The sequence below is a fragment of the Podarcis tiliguerta genome (assembly GCF_965153285.1).
Source record: "Podarcis tiliguerta genome assembly, chromosome: 1".
Lineage (NCBI taxonomy): Eukaryota > Metazoa > Chordata > Lepidosauria > Squamata > Lacertidae > Podarcis > Podarcis tiliguerta.
In genome coordinates, this window is record NC_139534.1 from 117,482,495 (window position 1) to 117,505,872 (window position 23,378).

The following is a 23,378-nucleotide window of genomic DNA, read 5'->3' on the forward strand; positions in this document are numbered from 1 at the left end:
AGCTTGCAAATTTAAATTTAGAAGCAAAGCACTCACCACAGTTTGCTTATTCAAATATCGCAGCAAACTACTGTTAGCAAAACTCAGGAAGTGGAAAAAAGAACTTGTGTAAAATGAGGAAGAAGAGGCAAATGAACAAGCAAAGATTTTTCTGATCACCAAGCCATGGCTTGGCATTAAATTGGAACACAGCTTAAGTGATATGCCGCAAGGTAAACTAAATCATTCCTGATACTTAGAAGCACGCCATATTGTAACTTTATGCACAATATAAATAGCAAAAAATGTTAGCTGAACCTTCAAAGAAACATTGACAATGAAAAATTTATTCAAACTTTTAGTCTCCCTAGTATTAGTAATCTGGGGACATACAGAGGAAAGAATTCTGCCATCTGAGTTCTGAACGACATCAAATTAATACCAAATTTCAAAATAGGGTATTTCACAACTTATTTTGAAATGAGGCCATATTGAATAAGAGTCTGCATAAATAATGCTCGACACACCCCAACACTGTTTAGCTATGGATGGGTTAGTCAAGTGCTTCTCTGCCCCAGAGAATCAGTGCTTAAACAGCTGGGAGGCTACACAGCAATAGTTCCTTGCTGTGCCTTCTAACTGACTGCAACCATCTTTATGACTTTTTAAGTCTAAGAGAAGTATCATTGCATTTTAATGCCTACACCTCAACTGAAAACAATAGAGAGGGCATAGTCATGGGAAGGTGTGAGGTTGATCACCTTAGGGATATTCCAAGCCTCTTTCCTAATTCTTATTTTTTTAAAAAATTCAAGGCTGCCACCCTATCAGTGAAAGGAACTGTAAGGGAAAATATATTATCCAATTTCTGGCCAGTGAGGGCAACGTGGAAGGATAACTGACAAGAAATTAGTACTAGAGGTTTTTTTCTACAATCAAACGGTATATGTATGTGTGTGTGTGTGTGTGTTTAAATAAATAAATAAATTTGAAGTATTGTTACAATTATTATTAAAAATTAAATACCAACAAAAGCTGAGCTAAAACTGTGTCACTAGTCAATAAGAGCCTATAATTAAATGTGCATCAACCAACTTTCCAGTGTTCTACTAGCACATACTCTGCAAGTAACTCAATGTCTTTTGAGTAGAATTTTTCATAGTTCTTCTCTTCCAACAGTAATTCTTGTCAGCTTGCATTATGCAGAAAGGCACACTCAAAAGATGTACCCTTAGGAAACCCACACAGCTTTCTAGGGCAAACTAGATCAATCATATGGAAGGACCAGCATCCATTAAACCAAAGGTATTGGGGGGTGGGGAGAGAGAGAGAGATGGGTATACACATTGTAATATCTCAAATTTATTTACTATACCCATGTCACCTTCCAGCTGGCCTATGAAACAATGAAAAAGACCGTGCCTTAGAATAAACACTAACCTAGGATAAACTCATTGAATACATTGGGACATTCTGAGTAAATATGCTTAGGATTGCAGTGTTATGAATTTTAAAGTCCCACTAATTACAATTAATTAGAATCAAGCACAGATTTAAATATTTTCCATTCAATAATGTGGTGAATCAAAGATACTAATGGTCTGATTCTATGCATATTTACTTGAAGCAAACAACAATGGAAATTGCACTCATGTATAGCACATGATGGGTATATAGTACCACTTCCAGGACTAGGGGCACCATGTCGCTGAATACCAATCGCTGGGGGACTTCCCAAAGGAAGCTGTTGGTTGACTATTGTGTCACAACAGGATGCTGGGCTCTTATGTTCTTACATAAATTGTGTTTTTTGTAAGTTTTAAAACTGTTCTCAATGTTGCATTTTAAATTGTTTTAAGCCCTGGGACCTTAGGGTGAAGGATGGGTAATTAATAATAACAAAAAACTCTGAACTACCTTGGAAGGTGGTGGCCTGTCCTTCACTGGAGGTTTTTAAGCAGAGGTTGTATGGGGGAGCTGGACTTGGTGACCCTAGGGGTCTCTGCAAATCTGATTCTATGAAGGCTTATAAATTGGCATTTAATACAGTATTCGGTATAATCATATAATCAATCATTCAATACCCATAACCTTTACAATGTAACATTCATTTTAATGGCCAGACTGTTCCGTAATTTTTAGGTACTACCAGTCAGTATGCCAATCAGAGTCTTATTTAACAGCTATTTGTTTGTTTGCATTTATAAACCACTTAATATTTTAAAAATCTCTAGGTAGTATTTTCACTGAAAGCTTGGTGAAAACACAAAAACTCTTGGTGTTCTAAACAAAAGCTATTTTCACCAGTCCACTGAAATTACCTGATATAATGGTGGTTAGCAGAACCCTTTCTACATGGCAAGAGCAGTGCGTACAAGACAGAGCAGTATGTTAGGACTTTCAAATGACTTAGGATTACTTTGGCTAGTGCTGCAATTATTGGACAGCACTCAGAGATGTGAATAGAGGGAAGCAATTATGCTTAAGTTTTATCACAGCGAACACAGAAAGAAGCATTTTATAAGTTTCACTTCAGAAACATTCCAGCCTCCTACACTGAGACGTATCACAAGACTCTAAGAGTGTATAAGATAATCCATTTTCTAATTTAGTTAAATTACTAATTTCCACCAAGATAAGTCCCTTAAATAGTTTAACAGTGCTTAGAATATATATCTCCTTTGAGTATTTCACTCTAGATACACCAGCTTTCTACTGTGCTTTGATTTTATTGAACATTCATAACTGCAGTTACATCAAGAAAAAAAAAGTATTAAATCCTAACAATAAGGCCTATGTATCAGTGAAAAAGTATGATTAACTGTTGAGGCATGGAGTCCCAAAGCACAGATAACATCCCTGGGGATGGAGGCAGTTGCTCTGTGGAAGTGCAACTTGATATGAGGAAAATAAGCGGTTGTACTATTATAGCTGCAGAATCAACGGCTCTTCTGAATTTGTGGACAGGAGAGGGGTTAGAAACCTCATCTTCTAAAGCAAGAGTCTCCATAGACCTCTGTATTTTCTAGCCAACATAATATTTCTCCCAAGTGCGGCTTAAAAATGTGCAGAAACAATTTCATCTAATATTGGCATATATGGTTTTGAAGCACAGCGTTTTCAGACAAAGTGTTTGGGGAGACTATTTTAATGGGATCGTAAGCCATTCAGAGAAGCAGAAATAAATTAAAAGTAGTTATGTTGGCAAGCAGGGTCCAAAATACAGGAGATAACTGTTTCCCAAATGAGAAGTTTATGATTTTCAAAATGGGAAGTTCTCACTCAGCCTCCCAATTTTCCCACTGTTACAGAAAGGGGACTTAGTGAATTGGTTTCTATTTATCTTGAAAATATTAGTATCCAAATCCTGGGTGACAGTGTGGCAAAGGGACACACTCTGCTGTGTGCTTCAGGCTGCCTAGCAGGGATCCTCACCTTGCAATATAGAATATGCTAGTTCTATACTGTGGATGGTACATGCAGATCCCACTACTGGAACGCTCGTTATTCAAAATCTCAGTTATCCAAACACAAAGAATTATAACCCAACCTTGCTACACAAATGGCTGATTCAAATATCAGAAGGTTGCCCACTTCCTTACTTGTTTTTGTTGTGCTGGTTGAAACCAGCTGTTTCAGGCAGAAAGCATGGAGGGAGGGAGAGGGATCAGACAAATCATGGATTAGAAATGTTCCCATAGGAAATAGTGGAAATCATCAGCTCATTGTGCAAACACTCGCCTAACGAACAATTTCCTGGGAACGCACTGTGTTCGGAAAGCAGGGCTTGTGTGTCTTCAGCCCTTGATAATAATTCCATTCTTCTCCTGTCTCTAGCCAAACAGAGTTTCTGCCCTCACAATATTCGTCTAATTATTATTTCAAAATGTCTTTTAATGGTTCCTTCTCACAAATTTTCCCTCATTTTGTTAGTCTCTTGCAGGGATCTGTATTGAGGCCCCAACTCATCATATTCTTTATGATCTCTCCTATCATTTCTATGTCGACAATTACAATTTTGTCTTTTCAAACTAAATCCTAAGAATTTGGTCTTGCCAGATCTTTTCTTTGCATTGTTCTCCCCCTCTTAACTAGTATTGCTATTCTTATATAACACTTATAATCTAGGTATTGCTTTTGATTCCACTTTATCCTTTTCCTCCCATATCTGTGACCTTGCCAGATCTTTTTTCATGACCTCAATATTTCTAAGATTAATTCCTTTCTTCCATATAGCACTACTAAAACACTTTTCAATCTGTTATTATTTCTCATCTTGATTATGTTCTTCTCACCAGCCTTCCTTAATCTACATCTTGGTTCTCTTACGAATGCTGAGTCAAGTCCCATTTTCTGTTTTCATCACTTCCACAATGTTCCTGCTTTGGCTTTGTCAACTTCACTGGATTCCACTTTATTTCACACTTTAAAATTCAACTTTTAATCACTTGCCTCACGTTATATTTAATCTCTTCATTCTTTTGATACATGCCTCTTTTCTAAAACAACATTGTTATTGATCCTTATCTTTGTCTATATTCAAACCAACTTCATCCCCCCCCCCCCGGTCAACCCCCTCCCCCCTTTAATTACCATTCTCTTCTGCAGGCATTATGAACTCTTTATGCCTTTCTGCTAAATTGTGAAGTCCCTTTATGAGTGTTTCCCCCCCATTTGTAAATCACCTGATATAGCGACTATATAATATGATATCTCTAGAGTGTAAAGGTAAAGAGACCCCTGACCATTAGGTCCAGTCGTGACCGACTCTGGGGTTGCACGCTCATCTCACTTTATTGGCAGAGGGAGTCAGCATACAGCTTCCGGGTCATGTGGCCAGCATGACTAAGCCACTTCTGGTGAACCAGAGCAGTGCACGGAAACACCGTTTACCTTCCCGCTGGAGCGGTACCTATTGATCTACTTGCACTTTGATGTGCTTTCGAACTGCTAGGTTGGCAGGAGCAGGGACTGAGCAACGGGAGCTCACCCCGTCACGTGGATTCGAGTGTAAGTTACACAATAATTAATTAATTAAATTACAACATTTCCTCTTCTGGATGCTTGCTTGATTTCATTCTTCATCTCTAGCTCTTCCCAAACATTTTCATCAGGGAACGATAGTGTTTCCCCAGTACTTACTAAAATACTACCGGGACCAGAAATCATCACCCACAATGATTCTGTCCCTTTGGGGATTTCTAGCTTGCTGGAGTCAATGCCCTATTTAACTTCCAGAGCAACACCACCTCCAGTATGTCCTTCCTGTATAGTTTATATCCAGAGATTGCTGTGCCCCACTTATTCTGTAATACATGTTGCACCACCACCAGTCCATAAGAACGTGTCTAAGCCAATATACCTTGCTACATATTTTCTACTGTAAAAAGGCCTCTCTGTAAAGAGAGCATCTCAGGGGGATCCTTTTGCTGACTTGGCAACTGCACTCAGGAGTGGGTACCTCTCCTCTGGCATGCAGATCGAGGAGGAAGCAGCTGTCTGGACTGCATTCTGGCCTTGCCACTGTAGCACCTTGCCTGTAGGGATGAATATAGGGAAATACACTCCTGGTCCTTAACTGTGCAAAGGCAATAGACAACAGGCAGATGTGTTAACTGTATGATGGTTTCACCTTTCCCCGTCCGTAGAACTTTTAGAAAAGTAGCTTTGAAACACTGGAAAGCTGCTGTGAAATGATCGATATGGAGACATTAAAGAATAGTTAACGCCCCTGACAAATTTCCTAACCGTTTTGTGGCTCTTTCCCCCCTGGAAGCAATTCAAATTATACTGAAGACTGAGGAATGTTAGTTTTCTAGGGGTGTTATTTTGGCAGTAGAGACATAATACTGTTTTGAAAGCAATACTTACGTTGAAATGTTTTGTTACTAAGAAGGTGAATGAAAAGCTTTCATCATTCACTTTTTTCTCCCTCTCTCATTTCCCAATCTGGCAGAAAAGGGGGTTCAGCTGGGAAAGTACTGCTGCCTATGTTTTATGAGCTAAAGAGCACTGCTCTGCAATAATATATGGACCAATTCCCCTTGACAGAAGGCTGCGACCATGCCCCTTGTGAAGCTGGGGGAAACGTTAAAACAGAAAACCACTGCATATTCATTTACAAAGGCAAACTAAATTATAGATCTTCAAGGAACAAGGAATCTCACTCTGAATGTAAAACTATATGGCTCCCTCTTGTGCTTATTACACCACATTTCAGTGCATAGAGAATCCAGCATTATGCAATAAATATAACAGATTCTGTTCACTCCGATGTGCACATTCAGTGCCCATAACATGCTAATGGTAGTAACACACGCAAATTGGGGGGGGGGGGCAAGTAAATGAACATATTAGAACAAACTGAAAACCCCTCCTGAAATAACTTGAACATCTAAGCCCAAAACCCTTTCTCTTTCTTGAAGTGCAATCTTAAGAGATCCAGTCACCTGCCTCCTTTCACATTTTAAGTATCAAATTGCATACATTTCAATGGTGTCAGTGCTGTCCTTTGCCCGGAGCAATGGGCTATTTCTGGCAGGCCAGCGATGCACCTGTGTTTAGTTGTCAAACCAGACTAATATTCTGCTGGGAGCAACTGTAAAAGGAAGAAGTCTCTGCCATCTTCATGAACATTCAGACTACTTAGAGAAAGGTAGAGCTCAGCTGAAAACTGCCCTCTTCTAAACCTCCCCTCTGCTCTCATGAAGAAGCGATTACTGGCTACCAAACAAACATAACGCATCTCAAAAGAATACCTCAAAATGCCATCACTTTACTTTACAAAAAGCCACCGTGGTGCAGGAAAGAGTGCTGAACTTGGACTCAGGTCAGCCTTGAAGCTCAACTATGCCACTGATTTCATACCTGTTTTCTGTGGTGATTTTGTCCTATGCTTGATTTTGCATTTTTAGCTTTTCTTTTTTAAAACCTATGCCAGTCATTATCACAGGGTCTTTGTGAGAACAGGAGGAGATAAGATACTATGTATTTCAGCTGATGGAAAGGATGCATTTTTTAAAGTAGTTCTAGTTGCCTCTCATACAACCCCTTGGATTTCCAACGAGATATGGCACAATTTATTAGACAGCGACAACAATGCTTGAAATCTGTAAAGCACTTTCAGGTGTTTGAAATGCTTCATGTGCATATCTAATTGCAATCCTTACAATGGCCCTGTAAGATAAATCAGTATTATTCCCCATCGACAGGTGGCTTGGGGTTTTGGGGGGGTGGGGCGGGAGAAATGGGAAAGAATGGCTTACCTAAGGATCAACTAGTGAGCTAATGACAGAGATCAGATTCAAATCACGGGCTTCCTGATTAGCTGCCACAAAATGTTCTTGTTCAGAGCTCCAGCCAGTTAGCCATGCTCTCTTCCAGCAGACCATCTCTACCCATCCCTGCTTTAATGTCTTTCCTTTCCAGCATGCTCTGTAATCACTGGACTGTTTGTGTTTCGTTCTTTCGCTCCCTTAGGGTATAAAAGTATTGTTAGCATTTCAACAAATCTCAGCATTCTTCAGACTCTGCTGATACTTCTTTATTGTTTCTCAGTGGCCCCATCTCCGTCAGCACACATCACCTGAGTTCACTATTATAGGGACTGATATATGACTGAATCTCATATGGGTAAGAGGTTAGTAGATTGGGGTTGTTTTTTTAAATGATGCAACAGCAGCTAGGCCATAGCTGCTGTTGAGGATAAGAAGGATAAGAAGGCCATGAGGATAAGAAGAGTTGAACTTTAGGTGCAATATGCATTTTAACAGGTCCCTCTTAAAGAACATACAGACACCCCATTATTCCTCCCAAGTGCATCTCTCACTTGGAAAGTCTGGCAAGATGATGATCACACCTCTGTCCTCTTGAATGTCAGTAGTACATGTAAATTATAAATTAGCTATCATGCCATTTAGTGGTAAACTTTACTAACTTTGCACTAGGGTAACATATGGCAGGCATGAAGATTGGTTAGCCTATCAGTTAATGCAGTGTTAGATGCCTAGCGTTGCCAGTTTTAATAATGCTAGAGCTTATCTGTGACATTTGCATCTCATTAATATAGTGGCGCTGTGGGTTAAAGCCTCAGTGCCTAGGGCTTGCCGATCGAAAGGTCGGCGGTTCGAATCCCCGTGGCGGGGTGCGCTCCCGCTGTTCAGTCCCAGCGCCTGCCAACCTAGCAGTTCGAAAGCACCCCTGGGTGCAAGTAGATAAATAGGGACCGCTTACTAGCGGGAAGGTAAACGGCGTTTCCGTGTGCGGCTCTGGCTCGCCAGAGCAGCGATGTCACGCTGGCCACGTGACCCGGAAGTGTCTTCGGACAGCGCTGGCCCCCGGCCTCTTGAGTGAGATGGGCGCACAACCCTAGAGTCTGTCAAGACTGGCCCGTACGGGCAGGGGTACCTTTACCTTTACCTTAATATAGTACCTTCTGTTCCCAATGGAAGAAATCTAAATCTAACCCTTCATACAATAATATAAGAATTGTCCATAGGGACGCAGGTGGTGCTGTAGGCTAAACCACTAAGCCTCTTGGGCCTGCCGATCAGAAGGTTGGCGGTTCGAATCCCCGCAACAGGGTCAGGTCCCGTTGCTCTGTCCCAGCTCCTGCCAACCTAGCAGTCTTAAAGCATGCCAGTGCAAGTAGATAAATAGGTACTGCTGTGGCGGGAAGGTAAAAGGCATTTCTGTGCACTCTGGTTTCCGTCACGGTATTCCGTTGCGTCAAAAGCAGTTTGGTCCTGCTGGCCACATGACCCGAAAAGCTGTCTGTGGACAAACACTACCTCCCTTGGCCTGAAAGTGAGATGAGCGCCGCAACCCTATAGTAGCCTTTGACTGGACTTAACTGTCCAGGATTCCTTTACCTTTTTAACCTTTTAAGAATTGTCCAGACATGGTTTGAACTCCCCAAATTATAAATACCACCTAGTGGTACTATTCCAACTTTAGAGCAACCTAGACTCCTGAAGCAAAGAAACAAGACAGTTTTTGTATAAACATAGCTCTTGAAATGAAATAATGGATTTACTCAGTACTATGGAAACCTAGTGTTGATATTTTTCATATCCTCTGTAAAAAACAAAACAAAACCACTCACATAGCTTTAAAGGCAAACTGGGACTATTTTGTCTAGCCTACCTTTCGAAGTGGCTTTTATGACAACATTAAGTACAAAACTTTAATTTTAAAATATTAAAAAAACATTCTAAATAATTGTAAATAGATATTACAACTCAATAAAGACAGGCAGGAAGTAGATTATGTTTCAGCAGAGATTTTGTTCCATTAAACATTGATGGCTGAAACACGCTGCTGCATGGTACACCCATCTGTATATTGGAAACATTTCTGTGCAATAAAGGACTGATGAAGGCTGAATAACTACCTAAGAAATCTTTGCCTGACTTTTAAGGAGCCACAAAATGATGTATGAGAAGATGTTCTGCCAGTACACTTTACCTGAATGACACTTTTTCCATAGTGTTAACAATATAATGCCTTGATTACTCACAGGCAGCTACATTACATCTGTGGCTATGAAATGCTATGTGTGACAAGGGTAAGACATAGGTCTAAGAAAGGAACACTCATAAGGAAAATGTATACAGATTGAGAACAGACGATGCTGTGTTACAAGAAACAAATGCCATTTTCAGAACTGAAAATGTTCTCTCCTCCCCCACAAACCTGCCTCCTCAAAAGAGTCCACTAGCTTGTCAGCTCTACAGAGCTGTCAAGAAAGAAGGAGCTAGGGATCAATAGTACTACTGTGCAGAGGCACTCAGCCCCAGATGAGCTCCTGATGCAATGGTTTCACAGCAGTAGCTGTAATACTTTTGCCCAGGGAGCTGGCAGGTAGGCCACTACAAAGCTGCTTTTCTATCTAGATTACCTACCCAGTAGTTCCCAAACTTCCCACTCTACAGGCTACTTAAAAACTGTTAATTATCTTGGTAGCCAACTCAATGATTTTTCTGCCTGTTGTAGCAACTGTAATGTCCTATACTAGATGAATGATTTTTAACTGTATTTTTATTGCTTCTTTTATTTCTTATTTTTTAAATTAAAATTTGCAAATTAAAATGCAATACAATAAAACAAAATAGAAATAAAGAAGCAATAAAAATACAAGATGAATATTTAATGCGGGTATACTGCAGACCACGCGAATGAAATTCATGGACCACAGTTTTGGAATCCCTGATCTACACATCGGTGTGAATACTGGGGTGTAGGTTCTGAAATAGGATTATGACTATAGGAACTATGGTCAGGAATGAAAGTCAACACGTGAACCCACAGGAGAGAACTTTACCTGCAGCCAAAGGGTTGCTTACTCTATGATGTAGCCGTTTCCATGCCTCTAAAACTAAGTGATTGTCTGCCTCTTCTACACTGCAAAAAAGCAACTACAGCAAAAAAGAGACAAAGTGGGCAAAGCTCCGAGACTGAGCCTATAGTTCTTTCCTGCTCATTCATGTACCCTCTTTGAACCCCAGCCACTTCAAAGAGTTAAGAAGCAACAACACTACTTAGTACTTTGAAGATATTATCTGGTACAGTTTGTATAAAAATGGGACTCCACAGTTCATTACGAATTTGGCTACCCTGAAAAAAAGATACAGAAGAGAGCTACAGGGGTGATAAAAATCTAGATAGCGAGATACTGGTTGTGTTTAGACTGCATGAAGTAAAATTATATGGTGTCTGGGTTTTGTTGCCTTTTTATCATGGTTTAAAAAGGCTGTAGTTTACTCCAGTAGAAAATTTACTCAATACTTGTAGTGTCTAAACAGCTAACTCAGTTTACTAACTAAGATGACAGGACAGGAGATACACAAGTGAAGTATTTTACTACTGAAGTAAAGCACTTTTAAGATCATAAGCATGAGCATACTCTTCATAAAATAACAGTGAAATAAGTAGAGGAACATTGAAACTGCCTTACACAAAGCCAGATCACTGTTCCATAGAGCTCAATATTGTCTATAATGATTGCTAGTGGCTCTCCAGAATTCACACAGGAGTCTTACCCAGATCCAGCTGGAGATGCCCAGGCTTGAACTTGGGATCTTTTGCAGGTGAATTCATGTGATCTACCACTGAGCTACAGTACTTCTTTAAGAGGAAATATATATGTTACCGAAAGGAATTAGGTATATATTTGGGGGGCGGGGAGCAGGCTGAAGGCTACAAACGAAGAGTCATACATGAGAATGAATGAGCTCTGCAAACAACTGAATTATTGCCATTACACTCTATATCATCTGAAGTACATCAGCAACCTTACAGGCTAAAGATTTTTCACTAAAAATGAACACAAAATTTCACAAGTGCATGCCAGATGATCGCAATCATTTTCAGATAGTTTTGCACATGTGAACAAAGGTAAATGAAGCCCTTCCCATTCACTACAAAGTATCTTCTGCAGCACATTTTGAGTGATTCTCAAAATTCAATCACAACAACCCAGGATAGGTTTATGCAGACATCTAAAGGCTAGACACAGCAGGGGCAAAAAGTAGTATTAATCAGGTATCCACTATAGAGAAAATAAAATGGTGCACTTGCGACACTGCTGACTGATGGCGGCAAAATCTACCCTCTTCCAATAACACTAGAGAGCTATCCCAAAATGTATGTCGCATGTGTGCACTCAGAACAAGACGATGTACTGCACTTCTATCAGAAGTCCTTCCATATATAACCACCACCTCCACACACAACAACTAACATAGCAACAGCATTCTGCTAGTATAAGCAATGGTAAAAAAAGTAATCAGGTTAGCATTGGTACTGTGGTACTTAGAACTTTAGGCCACTTAACAGGCCTTTTAAAAATGTCAGAGTTCTACTTTGCTATCGTCCTCATATAATGTAGTGTCTGTTCCAGGCTCTTACCTGAATAACTTTGTAGAAATAGGCATACTGTCGAGCAGTATTTTTATATTGGCTGAAAACGTCATGTATGGCCTGAGTTGACTGAAGATACTGAACCTCGTCTTCTTCAAAGTAAAGAGGAGTATTGTATTCACTTGGGAGAGTTTGGATGTAAGGCAGCCAGAAAGAACTAGGATTGCAGCGTTCACAAAGAAGGTGGAATGCTAGCGTGATGTTGCCCATGGCTTGGAGAATTCGGTCTTGAGAATACAAGGATCCTAAAAAAGGAAAAGAACCCATAAAGAAATTTTAGTCCCCCTAACAGGATTCCTAAGTGCGTATTAAATGATTTTTGTAAGAAAGAAAACTTTAACAAAGTAAGTACGTCTTGCAATAACATGAATTTTGTTTACTTCCTATTATAGACTTTCTGTAACTTTCCTGTAACCTTTAAACTGATCTGAAAATTGTAATTTCAATAAATTAGTTGGCATCCATCTGTCTCAAGAGACAACAGAGCGTGCCTCCAGAGGTGAAACCAAACCGCTGTGTTAGCAGCACTGAAGTGACCTCCCTGGAGCGCAAGCCTGGGCAGTGTGTATGCAGGTCCTGGGCTGCCCAGATAACAAGACACCCCTCTTGGCCTTGCTGAGAAAAGAAAGCAGAGCAATACATTTGGCACCAGCTTGGAAGCAGGAGTTTGTCAGAAGGAGGCGTACAAGGTGCCATCCAACCATCTTAGGGACTCCACTCCATATTTGTTTAGGGTTTACTCCTTAGCCCTCTCTTCTCCTGACGATATCCCACAAGGCAGCAGAGGTTTAGGACCGGAGTTTTCTTTCTGCTAGATGGGCTACCTTCCTAGGTTGACGAGACCCATTTGCCTCTCACATGTAGGAACCACCTTCTTGACTGTTGGACTCACTATAGGTATCATCCACTTAATCTGTCAGAGTCTGTCTTTACATGCAAGGGAATACCTAAACTCACTGAGGGTTTGAGATCCATCAGCTACCCGTACATAGTTTAGCCAGCCAGTCAAAGCTGTTCCCGGGCTGTGGCCGCTGTTGCATGCCACCAGCTTCTAGAAGCCACAGGTGAGAGCTGAGTACACGATAGGGACCAAAGGTAGACAAAGTACCCCAGAAGAAGCATGAAGTGTCCCCCACCAGACGTACAACCCCTCCCCATACACCCCAGTTCAATAAATAATAATAAATATGATACATTGTTCAAGCATTGTAATAAGCCCACTAGACAATTATAACTAACAATTTTCATCGTTTTGCTAGTTGAGAACTTTCCATCAATACAGCCTTTGCACATCTGCAAATGCATTCAAAATCTTCTCTTACCCAAAACTGAGTTTTTCGCTGATTCAACAGTCATCAACAATTTTCTGGGAACCCAGAGAAAAAGCTCTTCTGCCTAGAAAAACACAAGGAAAGTTCACAATATCATACAGATCTGATAAAAATACAGGATGGTAACAAATTGTGGTAATCTGCCTGCAAAACAGCCATACTGCTAGTGGAAGCACAGTGGCACAGTGCACAACCTAAGTCCAAGTCTTGCACCTGTGAAACATGCTGGGCAACACCTGGTGCAACCACTATTATTATACTCTGGGACCATTATGCCTCTGCACTATATGTGCTTGTGCAATGTTTGCATCACTAATTGGAGGAGGATGGGGAGACAGACCATTTATACCTAACATTTTCTTTCACAAGGGACATATTAGCACATCGAGATACAGTATTGTAACATCACTGTCTTCTGGAAGATAGAGGATTCTGCTATTCCACATGAGGATCTCTGCATCAGGACCATGATTTGGACAAGCTCAACACCTGTTGTAAATTTCAAAAGATCTAGTCTTTTAGTATTTCAAACACTGGGGACCGGTTGAGTGACCTTTAAATGCCCCCAATGTACCTTCCAATGCCATCCTATACTCACCTTTATCTCTCTCGTAGCTTTCAAACCAAAACCCTCTTCACCAAAGTTAGCCACTTCAAAGCCCTCTGTAGATGCACCATTCTCTCTGGCCCAGTTAATTAGTTCAGTGAAATAATCTTCTCTTTTCCCATCAAATACGACAGACAAACCTATGTACATATTTAGCAGCAGAGAAAAACACAATGAGTCACCAGTACTAATTAACACAGATGTTAAAAACGTTTAGGAAGCATTCATAGCAGCTTTTAAAATACAGTTGTACCTTGGAAGTTGAACGGAATCCATTCCAGAAGTCTGTTCAACTTAAAATGTTCGCAAACCAAAGGACGGCTTCTGATTGGCTGCAAGAAGCTCTTGCAGCCAATCAGAAGCCACAGAAGCCTCATTTTCTTTCAAAAATAGTTCGCAAACTGGAATAGTCACTTCTGGGTTTGCGACGTTTGGGAGCCAAAACGTTCGGGAACTAAGCTGTTCAACTTCCAAGGTACGGCTGTACAATCAATTCAATTCAATTTGGTCAACCAAGGCTTTAATTCTCAGAGTGAAATAAAAAGTGAACTCAAGCAACTCCCAAATTCCTCAGCGAAAACACCACATATCCTGCCAGTCAAGTCGCATGCTTATGAAAAGCTATTTGGCACAATTCCTTTGTTTTTCTTGACCACAGATTACATTATCTTAATTTGCCTTATATTTAGGGAGGGTTCACTTTAATGAAGTTCTCCTTGGCATCATTATGAACCTACCGATCTTTCTCCAAGTAGGCATAGGATGAGCCTCACTAGCTAGGGCAAACAGGGGAAATGGTAAAACTGTAGAATTCCATCAGAGTGAGAAGAGTTAGAAATGCCAGAATTATTTACTGTAGCTAGAGATATAAAAGGTTAAATATTCCTAACAAGGTCAATGAACTGTTTCTTAACATTACTGTACTGCAATGTTTTAAAACATGAGGAAAATACTTTATTGTATAAATGTGAACGAGGAAGTGTCTACAGCAGCACTTTTAGATTGTTCTACCTTTTTTATTTTAAAAAGTTATTATGCATGTGGAGCTCAGGCTAAGACAGATTTTCTTTTTACCATGTAGAATAAAAGCACATACAGCCCACATGTGCACTTCAATAATTAAGCTCACATTTTTACTGTGATGCCACAAATAAAGGGGAAGAGAAAAGCATAAACAAAAGGATTGTTTCTAGAAACAAAGTGATGAGTTCCCTGTAGTGGTCACTTGCAAATGGGACTGCCCAATTTTTGGTATCTATTCAAGCATTAACAATAATCTTAACAGGAAATTTCTTTTCAAATGTAAACACTTGTTTTAAGATGTTACGCAAACCTACCAGGTTAAATGTGACTAATGAATCATCCAATACAAATTATCATTGCAGACACTGCAAAAATAGCAGTTGTGGTGTCAGCACACACACAAAGAATGTAATGACTGATGGAAGACCAGCTATTTTGTTTTAAATAAGGGGAATGCTTACAAATAAAAAGCATTTAGCAACTAAACAAACATGCTTCACAACTAAACGTTTATAATACTTGAAGTGGTCCCTGAAAGTTCAACACTCAGGTGCTCTGCTCCACTCTACAATACAGACTAGTCTCTGTTCAACACTTTTGCAAAGGAATGAAAGCTCAGTCCTTTTGAGAATACTAAAAGAAGAAATATTTGTGACTCAGAGTGTGCTTGGAATTTAATTAAGAGTCTTTTTTAAAAGACAGAAGGCAGCAAAACGCAGTGCCAAAATTACTTTGACCACAAGCAATTAGAAAAGCCATTTCTTGTTTACCTTTCTGTTTTTTACGGATTCTCTCAACAAGAGCTCGGATCTGTTGATACTCTTCCCACTCCTTTCCAGGACCTGGAGTTGGACTGCTACATTCTGGAAAGATAAAAAAACAAAAAATTATTGCTCACTGAAATTTAACTTTTCTCCTCTCCTTAACATCAAGAGAGTATTATAAATTGACTTATATGTTCAATTTCATAACTTCCATTTGAACTCCAATACTAAAAGCATATGTTCATTGAAGCCATGAACCTCTAATATATTTTACAGGAATAGAGGGGCTAGAGCCCGGATAGACTTTCCTTTCCTAATTTAAATACTGAATAGAAAAAAATTCAGCTCTGCCTACTTCCCACATGAACTTATAGAGATCATCCCCTTCGCCACAACTACAGTACAACATACTTACTTTGTAATAATTCACTAATTAGATTCAACATTTCTTTAGGAGAGACTGCTGCCGTGGCTCCAGTGCCTGACTTCTGAGTTTTCACTCTGCTTTTCTTCCCCATCTTCCAACTAAAAGAGAATAGTAGTTAAATCAGCAAGGGGTTTCTGTTACTACTTATGTCCTCTTTCTTTCTTTTTTTGATACCAATATATTGAATGCTGGGGAGGTGAAGATGAGCAAATATCTGGAAGGTTTGAAAGAAAGTACCTGATTCTTTATAAAAAATTGTACCTGTGAGTGGTGCCTCATAGGTGCAGCTTCTGCTCCCAGATCTGTTTAGGAAGGTCCTCCAATCCTATGGAGCAGATTGCATGAATGGAAGACTGTTCTGCTCAAAGAACTTGGGTGCCACTCTATTCATTATTTAGACTTTTCTATACCATCCAGTTATCCGAGCTCTGTTACTGAAGTGTGTAAGAAAAGAATTCCCATGTATAACTAAAAACGCCGGTAGCTAACCATGTAAGTCACGTTAGCATAAATGTATGTATACATTTATAAAAAATATACACTTTTAAAAATGCTCAATAAATTGGGTTTGATCCCAGCTGCAATAAAATGTTTTATTTAGAACCTATAAAAAAAGAACAGCTGACTTGCTTCCTGTTTCATTTTTTTTAATGAGATTTACATTAATGTATTTAGGGCTGGTTTGTTGAACAAGGTTAAGTAGTGCCTACCTGTGTAAACAGCCAGTGCCAGTGCTTAAAATGTTTTTCTCTGCTAGCTGGTTTTAATATATCGAAAACATAAATTTCTGGAAAACCACAGAAATTTTCTCCAAGGGAAAAACTGTCAAGTCTTGATGAATATGCTTGGTACATGCAGCAAAGTCGCATATCCAAATATAGAGGATCCAATGAACTTGGCACCAAATAGCATGCAAGAACAGTGGCAGCAAGAGTTTAACTCATCTCCCACTCTTAACTCTTGTTGGCAAAGATCTCATGTTGTGTTCGGCTTTGAACTTCTGTTCTACCAAAATCTTTCCTTGAAATTACACACACACACACACACACACACACAATTTTCTTCCTTCCCACGCAGTTTTAAACAACAACAACAAAAAATGTGCACCCAATACTTTCCTTCAGAAGGCACTCACTTTGCAATAAATAAGTTCATTAGTGCATGATTTTGCAACCTTAACACCCTGTAACCCTAAAGTTAGATTGATAGGATTAGGAAAACTCTGCAAACATGTTGCTCTCAACAGAATGCTTTAGGACTCGACGGCTGCACAATCTATTAATTGGTGCAAACATAAATATTTCAGAAAGAATAAGGAGAAGATCTCTATCACATAACCAAGTCTAAGAAGAATTTCCAGCTAACTTTTATCAGATTTCTTATTTAAAACATGCACATAAACACATTTAAGGTATTGCTGCATGCCATCCCAATCTCTGAGTGGTGTGAGATTCCAGGGGTCCCAGGCACTTACCCAGGGTTTGTGTTTTCTTTTGAGACACTTTAGAGACTGTTGAGTCTTTATGATATCTGCTTAATTTACACATATACGCGACCTGAGCCTACGATGGAGAGGTTCACAGCATTAACCTCCCAAGAAAGTCCTGCTTCTCTCATAGCCACAGCCTTGGATTGCAGCGGAAATCAGACCTCTCTCTCTCTCTGTCTCTCTGTCTTTCCAGCCTGCAGGTTTTGCATCCAGCTTCTAGTTCACAAAGCTCAACTCTCAACTCTGGACTTTTGTCTTTCTAACAGACAATTGAGGGAGGGGAGGTCTAACCCTTTGCCCTCTGGCACAGAGCCGCTCCCTTTGTGGGCCATTACCAGGATGGTCTGGCTATTCCAGCAACTGAATCCATGCTGGATCCCGGAATTGGAAGGGAGGCTCAGGGCATACAGCCTATCTGCTACAAACTCACAACAGTATTTTAATACTATACACACAGTATTATTTCTACAGCACTATCCACAAATAATGACAGAACAGATCCGTACCCTGAGGGTTTTACAATCTAGGATACCAGACAGACAACAGAGAGAGGGAAACAAATGGAGCCAGGATCAACAGGGAAAGGATGTGATTATTGCATTTACATGTACTTAGGATAAGTTACACTACAGCATGGAAGTTCTGCCAAAACACCTGATATCTAAAAATGAATTGTGTCATCACACTTCTGGCGAGTTGCTTTTTAAAATGCCAACAACTCCCAACTGCTGTTGCTATAATTTAAATCAAAAGTACAAGAAATTTCTGCACAGTGAAATACTATCCTCTAACAGGAATCTCAGAACTATTTGAGTTCACTGTGATACAGTGGTCACCTCTATAACAAAGAAAAAAGGAAGAGACAATTTTCTTTGGTGCAATGCAAAGATGTTTAACAAAACTGATTGATTTAACTGTTAAATTTTCTTTTTGTACTATAAAATAATATTTGCTTATAAAGGGTTGTGTCCAATTAGTGTCCATTGGTAGATAGGGTTATTTCCCTTTTAAAGCTGGCCATGTTGGTGATCACTACCACGTTAGCAAACTCCATGGTTTAACTATGCAGTTTGAAGAAGTATTTCCTTTTGTCTGCCCTGAATGTCTCACTATTTAGTTTCACTTGATGATCCAGGGTTCAAACATCAGGAGAAAGAAAACCTATTCTCTCCCCCCCCCCACCTCATGCATAACTATACTTTTGTAACCTGTCCTCCTTACTCACTGTCACAAAACAGCATACTGTACATGCTGCAAACTAACATTTATGATAAGAACCCAAAGGCATACTTGTCTTTGAAAAAAACCTCTAGAATAGACTAAATTAAACCAGTATCAAAGTGGAAGTTAGATGAAATCTTTTTAGGGGAAATAAAGACAATCATCAACAACAAATCCTCTAGATATAGCCAATAAATCTCCAACTCTTTCCCACACATTCTAACTTATTTCAAAATCCAAACTAGCATAATTATTTCAGTAGAAGATCAAAATATGATCAAATTTTACAAAGTGGCTTTTAGCAGTCCAAGCTCATTTGTAAGAACTAAGCAAAGCAAGTTTCACTGCAGAAAAGCCTACTCATTAAAAGCCTACTCATCTGAAAGTACACTAAATGGGCAAGATCCACTCGTGCAACAGGACTTCTCCTTCCTGTCCTCCCTTTGCAGCCACCTTGGAAAAAAATATTACCCCAGAGGATTCTACAAAGAATGCTTTGGGGTGCAGAGGGCTGGGGTGGAGAAAAGAAACTTAAGCCATGTTGCACAAGATTTGCATTGGGCAAATTAGGCATGTATCATTAGATGTCATTCCAAAATTGTCATCGTTCATTTAACAGAAAATGAGATTACATATTATTTTGCAAATACTGCTGAGAGCTAAGACAAGTTATGCTTTGAATCCTGAGATTTTTATGACTGTGGGGACAATATACAGAATAATCCTTTAAAATCTCAGAAACAAGATGAGGGCTAGGGAAACAATGAAACTGCCAGTGAAAGCCCTTCTTTTGCTCTTTAGCAAAACATGCTCCACTTCTAACTGCCTCACTATTTGACCAGATGCCAGTCTAGTCCAGTACTCAATTGTCACCTGTTAGATAATCCTCAGAAGTCACAAACATTAGTCACAAAAAACCCATTCACTTCTCGACCCCAGCATTTGATCATTAGAGGTGTACTGCCTCTGAACACAGAGGTTTCAATCTTATTTCTTGTAGCTAAAAGTCACCAAGTCTACTTGAATCTGTAACGGTCTGTTACCATTTGTTACCTTTGTACCCTACTACTGCAGAGAAAGCCAGGAACTTAGGCCACCAGTAACAGTCGGTATGTTTTGCAATGTCCCAAAATTAGTACTTGGGCTGATGTAACTGATACAGCAGTGAAGCTACTTTCCTTCACAAAGCAACTGCCTACTCTCAGCAGACTGCATCAGAAACTCTTGCACTATTTGGGGGCTCACTCTTAGAATTTAAGTCTTAGAATCTTAAAAAGCTCCAAGGAAGTAAAGTCCCTAGGGAGTTTGTTCTACTATGGAACAGATCACATTCAAAGAAAGACACAAGGAGGAACACATATTCTACTTGCGATGAATCTCTGTGCTACTACAGCGGCAAGAATGTTACTTGCCCCAAAATGGAAAGAAGCAGAAGTCCCAGCAAAATAAGAATGGATACAAAAACTTATGGAATATGCAGAAATGGTGAAACTTACTGGAAGAATAAGAAATCAAGATAACAAACTTTTTATAAAAGAATGGAAATTGTTAATTGAATATTTACAAATAAATTGTAAACAGATGAGAACACTGGCAGGATTATTGTAATAACCTGCAGTTTTATAAGAGTATATATTTAAAGTAGATGAATAAATGAGCAAATTAAGTTAATTTGGATATGCAGAAGATATTAAAAATAAACTTAAGGAACTGCAGAAAGAGGGGGAAGGAAATCAAGTTTTGAAATGTTAAAATGATTGTAAAATTAGTGAAATGTATAAATCTGAAAAGCATTAAAAAATCCAAAAATTCTGTGTGATTTAAAGCTCTGATTTTGAAGTGCTTTAAAATGTTGTGCAGCTCTCTAGTTCAGACCCCAAATTTGTGGAAGGTTCTAAACTGTGTACAGATGATCTGCCCAGAGTGGCTGGGGAGGCCCGGCCAGATGGGCGGAATATAAACAATAATTTATTACTATTACTATTATAACAGAGCTGGGCTGCATAACCCTGCTTCTCCTTGCATGTTTTTCCCCCCACATAAGAAGACTGAATACCCAAGTAGTACTTTTATCTTACAAAGATAAATTCTACTTGTGTAAGCTATCACAGTAGCATGGTTTATGACTGTTTGCCTGTCAACTGAACCAGCTCCCCTTTTAAGAACTTAAACCAATCAAGAAAAATTAGGTTTCAGCAAATCTATGTAGCAAAGTCCACAACAACTTTCAAAGAAAATGCTTTTCTCTTGTTAAGTTCACACACTAGAAAACTATGGCATCTTCCTGACATTTAATTACAACATGGTGTATCATGTTTTGTACATGCGGTTTCTCAACAATCATTAAAATTAATTGGGATTCTGGACGCATGCGGGTTGCAACCAATTTATGCTAATAAAAAAATATACCTACTGAAAGTATATTATCAATTAAAAGAAAGTGAATATTAATTCTGTACTTAATTTGCTAAGAGTTTGTAATGCTCCAGTTTCCTTGTAGAATATGGAATTTTTAAAGATCATAAATGAAGTTGTACCATACTAGCAAGGAGACAAACTTATATTGGTGTTTCATTTTGAGATAGAATGTAGTCAACAGGGCATTTTTAAGCAAATTAAAAATAAGTGAAAGTCACAATAAGCAACACAAGCCTGTTTGCTGGCTTTTACTCTTTCACCATTTTGTCATACAAAGGCTTTCCATATACCAGAAGACAGAGTAAGATCCAATGTCAAACAAGCAAACTTCTGATTTGCAAAAGTACCGTATTTTCGCTCTATAACACGCACCTGACCATAACACGCACGTAGTTTTTAGAGGAGGAAAACAAGAAAAAAAAATATTCTAAACGAAACAGTGGATGTATGATTTTTGTGGTTCATGCTGTGGCCACAGACATGTGATTTGACAGTGAGTTTGGAGTAGCCCAATGCAAAAATCCTGAGGATCCATGTGGATCCGTGCTTTGTAACCACGTTTTAAGTGGGGAGGGAAGGAAAAGCACTCAAGGGACAAGTAGCACGCATGGGGTGTGTGGAGAAGGATGCTCCTAATAATGAAGAAGAAGAAGAAGAGGGGTATAAGGGAAGAAGACTCCTCTCCTCTCCCGCTTTGCTCCTTTAAAGAAGCAGGCTCTCTGTCCCTCTCTCCTCTCCACTCAGCGGCTCTTCTCCCGCTTTGCTGTTTCAAAGCGAGCCACGGAGGAGGGAAGGAAGGGGAACCATGGATCCTCTGCTCACGACTGCAGCAGATCCCCCCCGCCACCCGTAGGCATTCCTTCCATAACACGCACAGACATTTCCCCTTACTTTCTAGGAGGAAAAAAGTGAGTGTTATGGTGCAAAAAGTACGGTATATCTCATTCCTTCTCCTAACTCCCTGCCTTCCCCAAACTCTCAAAGCAGACTTTTTGGGGGAGGTGGGCAGCAGGAGAGCAAGGAGAAGTTCTCTTACGTATATGGAAGTCTGTTCTACCTGTGCAGAGACACCTTTGGATACAACCCTAAAAAAGGATCTGTAAAGCATATCTAATGCAAAAGCATTTAGTAAATTCAAATTCCTAACCTAACAGTCGGCCGTAAGCAATGAGCAGGTTAAATCATGTCACAGACACCACAAAACAAGGAATAGTAAAATGAGGTGATGGCTAGAACAAGCCAGCCATTTTGCTGAAGCAGATGTTGTGATTCTGTGGCCCTTCAGATGTTGCTGGACTTCAACAACTCTCATCATCCCTGACTATTGGGTACGCTCGCTGTGACTGCTGAGAGTGGAGTCTAACAACATTAGAAGAGTCAAAGGTTCCTCATCCCTGTCCTAAAGGAAAATGATTCCCAAATGAGAGATGAAGCATAATGTTTAACAGTTTCTCCCCCAAAAAGCATGAGAGCAGATCAAGGACATGCACAGACTGCCATTCAAATCTTGCAATGGCCAACCAGCCTATGGAAAGCCCACATGCAGGGCATGAATGCAATAACCCTCTCCCATTTTTCTCTTGATTTTTTTGCCATATTTTAATATTTCATGGTGAGGGGCACATCAGTTGGGTTGAACAGACAGGAAGGGAACCAAGATTTCACAAAATAAAAAAGGCCTCCAAACTACAACTAAGATCTTAATGCATCATCAAGCCTCGTTAAATTTGTGTTCCACTTTCTTCCCACATGAGCCACAAGTAGACTGCCTATCTTTCACCCAGGAACTAACAACAAAGAACCCTTGGCACGGCAAACAGCATCACTCCATTACCCATATACGACTAGCCATATCTCTGCCAAGACAGTATTAAGCGGGTGGATGGATAAATGCAGTAAGAAGTTAAACCTACTACAAAAAAAGACTTTGAGAAGTGAGGAAACATAACTTCAGAGAAAGGGACATTAAATTATCAATGAATAAGAATGGAGAATTCAAGATGGAAGCAGGTGCAATCACACTACAATTAATATTTGCTTATGAGCAGGTTAAAGTATAAGGGGGAAACTGTACATTCGTTTGGCAGAAAAGGTCTGGAATCATATAATCATGGTTGGAAGGGATGCCAAAAGTCATCCAGTTCAACCCTCTCCAAACTGTACATTCGTTTGGCAGAAAAGGTCTGGAATCATATAATCA

General features: G+C 39.6%; 1 protein-coding gene across 7 annotated transcripts in view; it reads right to left on the reverse strand.

Annotated features, from left to right (window-relative positions):
* SETD3 (SET domain containing 3, actin N3(tau)-histidine methyltransferase) overlaps positions 1–23,378 on the reverse strand; it is a 49,102-nt gene that overhangs the window by 21,100 nt on the left and 4,624 nt on the right. For 6 of the 7 annotated variants that reach the window (XR_014510195.1, XR_014510196.1, XR_014510197.1 and 3 more), the window contains exons 2-6: positions 16,039–16,148; positions 15,630–15,722; positions 13,828–13,976; positions 13,221–13,293; positions 11,887–12,143 (exon numbers count right to left, since the gene is read on the reverse strand). Coding sequence is in view for 4 of the 7 variants with exons in the window: in XM_083436676.1 (XP_083292802.1) it covers positions 11,887–12,143; positions 13,221–13,293; positions 13,828–13,976; positions 15,630–15,722; positions 16,039–16,148 (682 nt within the window). In the remaining 3 variants the exon portion in view is untranslated. Of the gene's footprint in view, positions 1–11,886; positions 12,144–13,220; positions 13,294–13,827; positions 13,977–15,629; positions 15,723–16,038; positions 16,151–23,378 lie in introns of all 7 variants that reach the window. The other variant, XM_083436677.1, reaches the window with a different exon arrangement.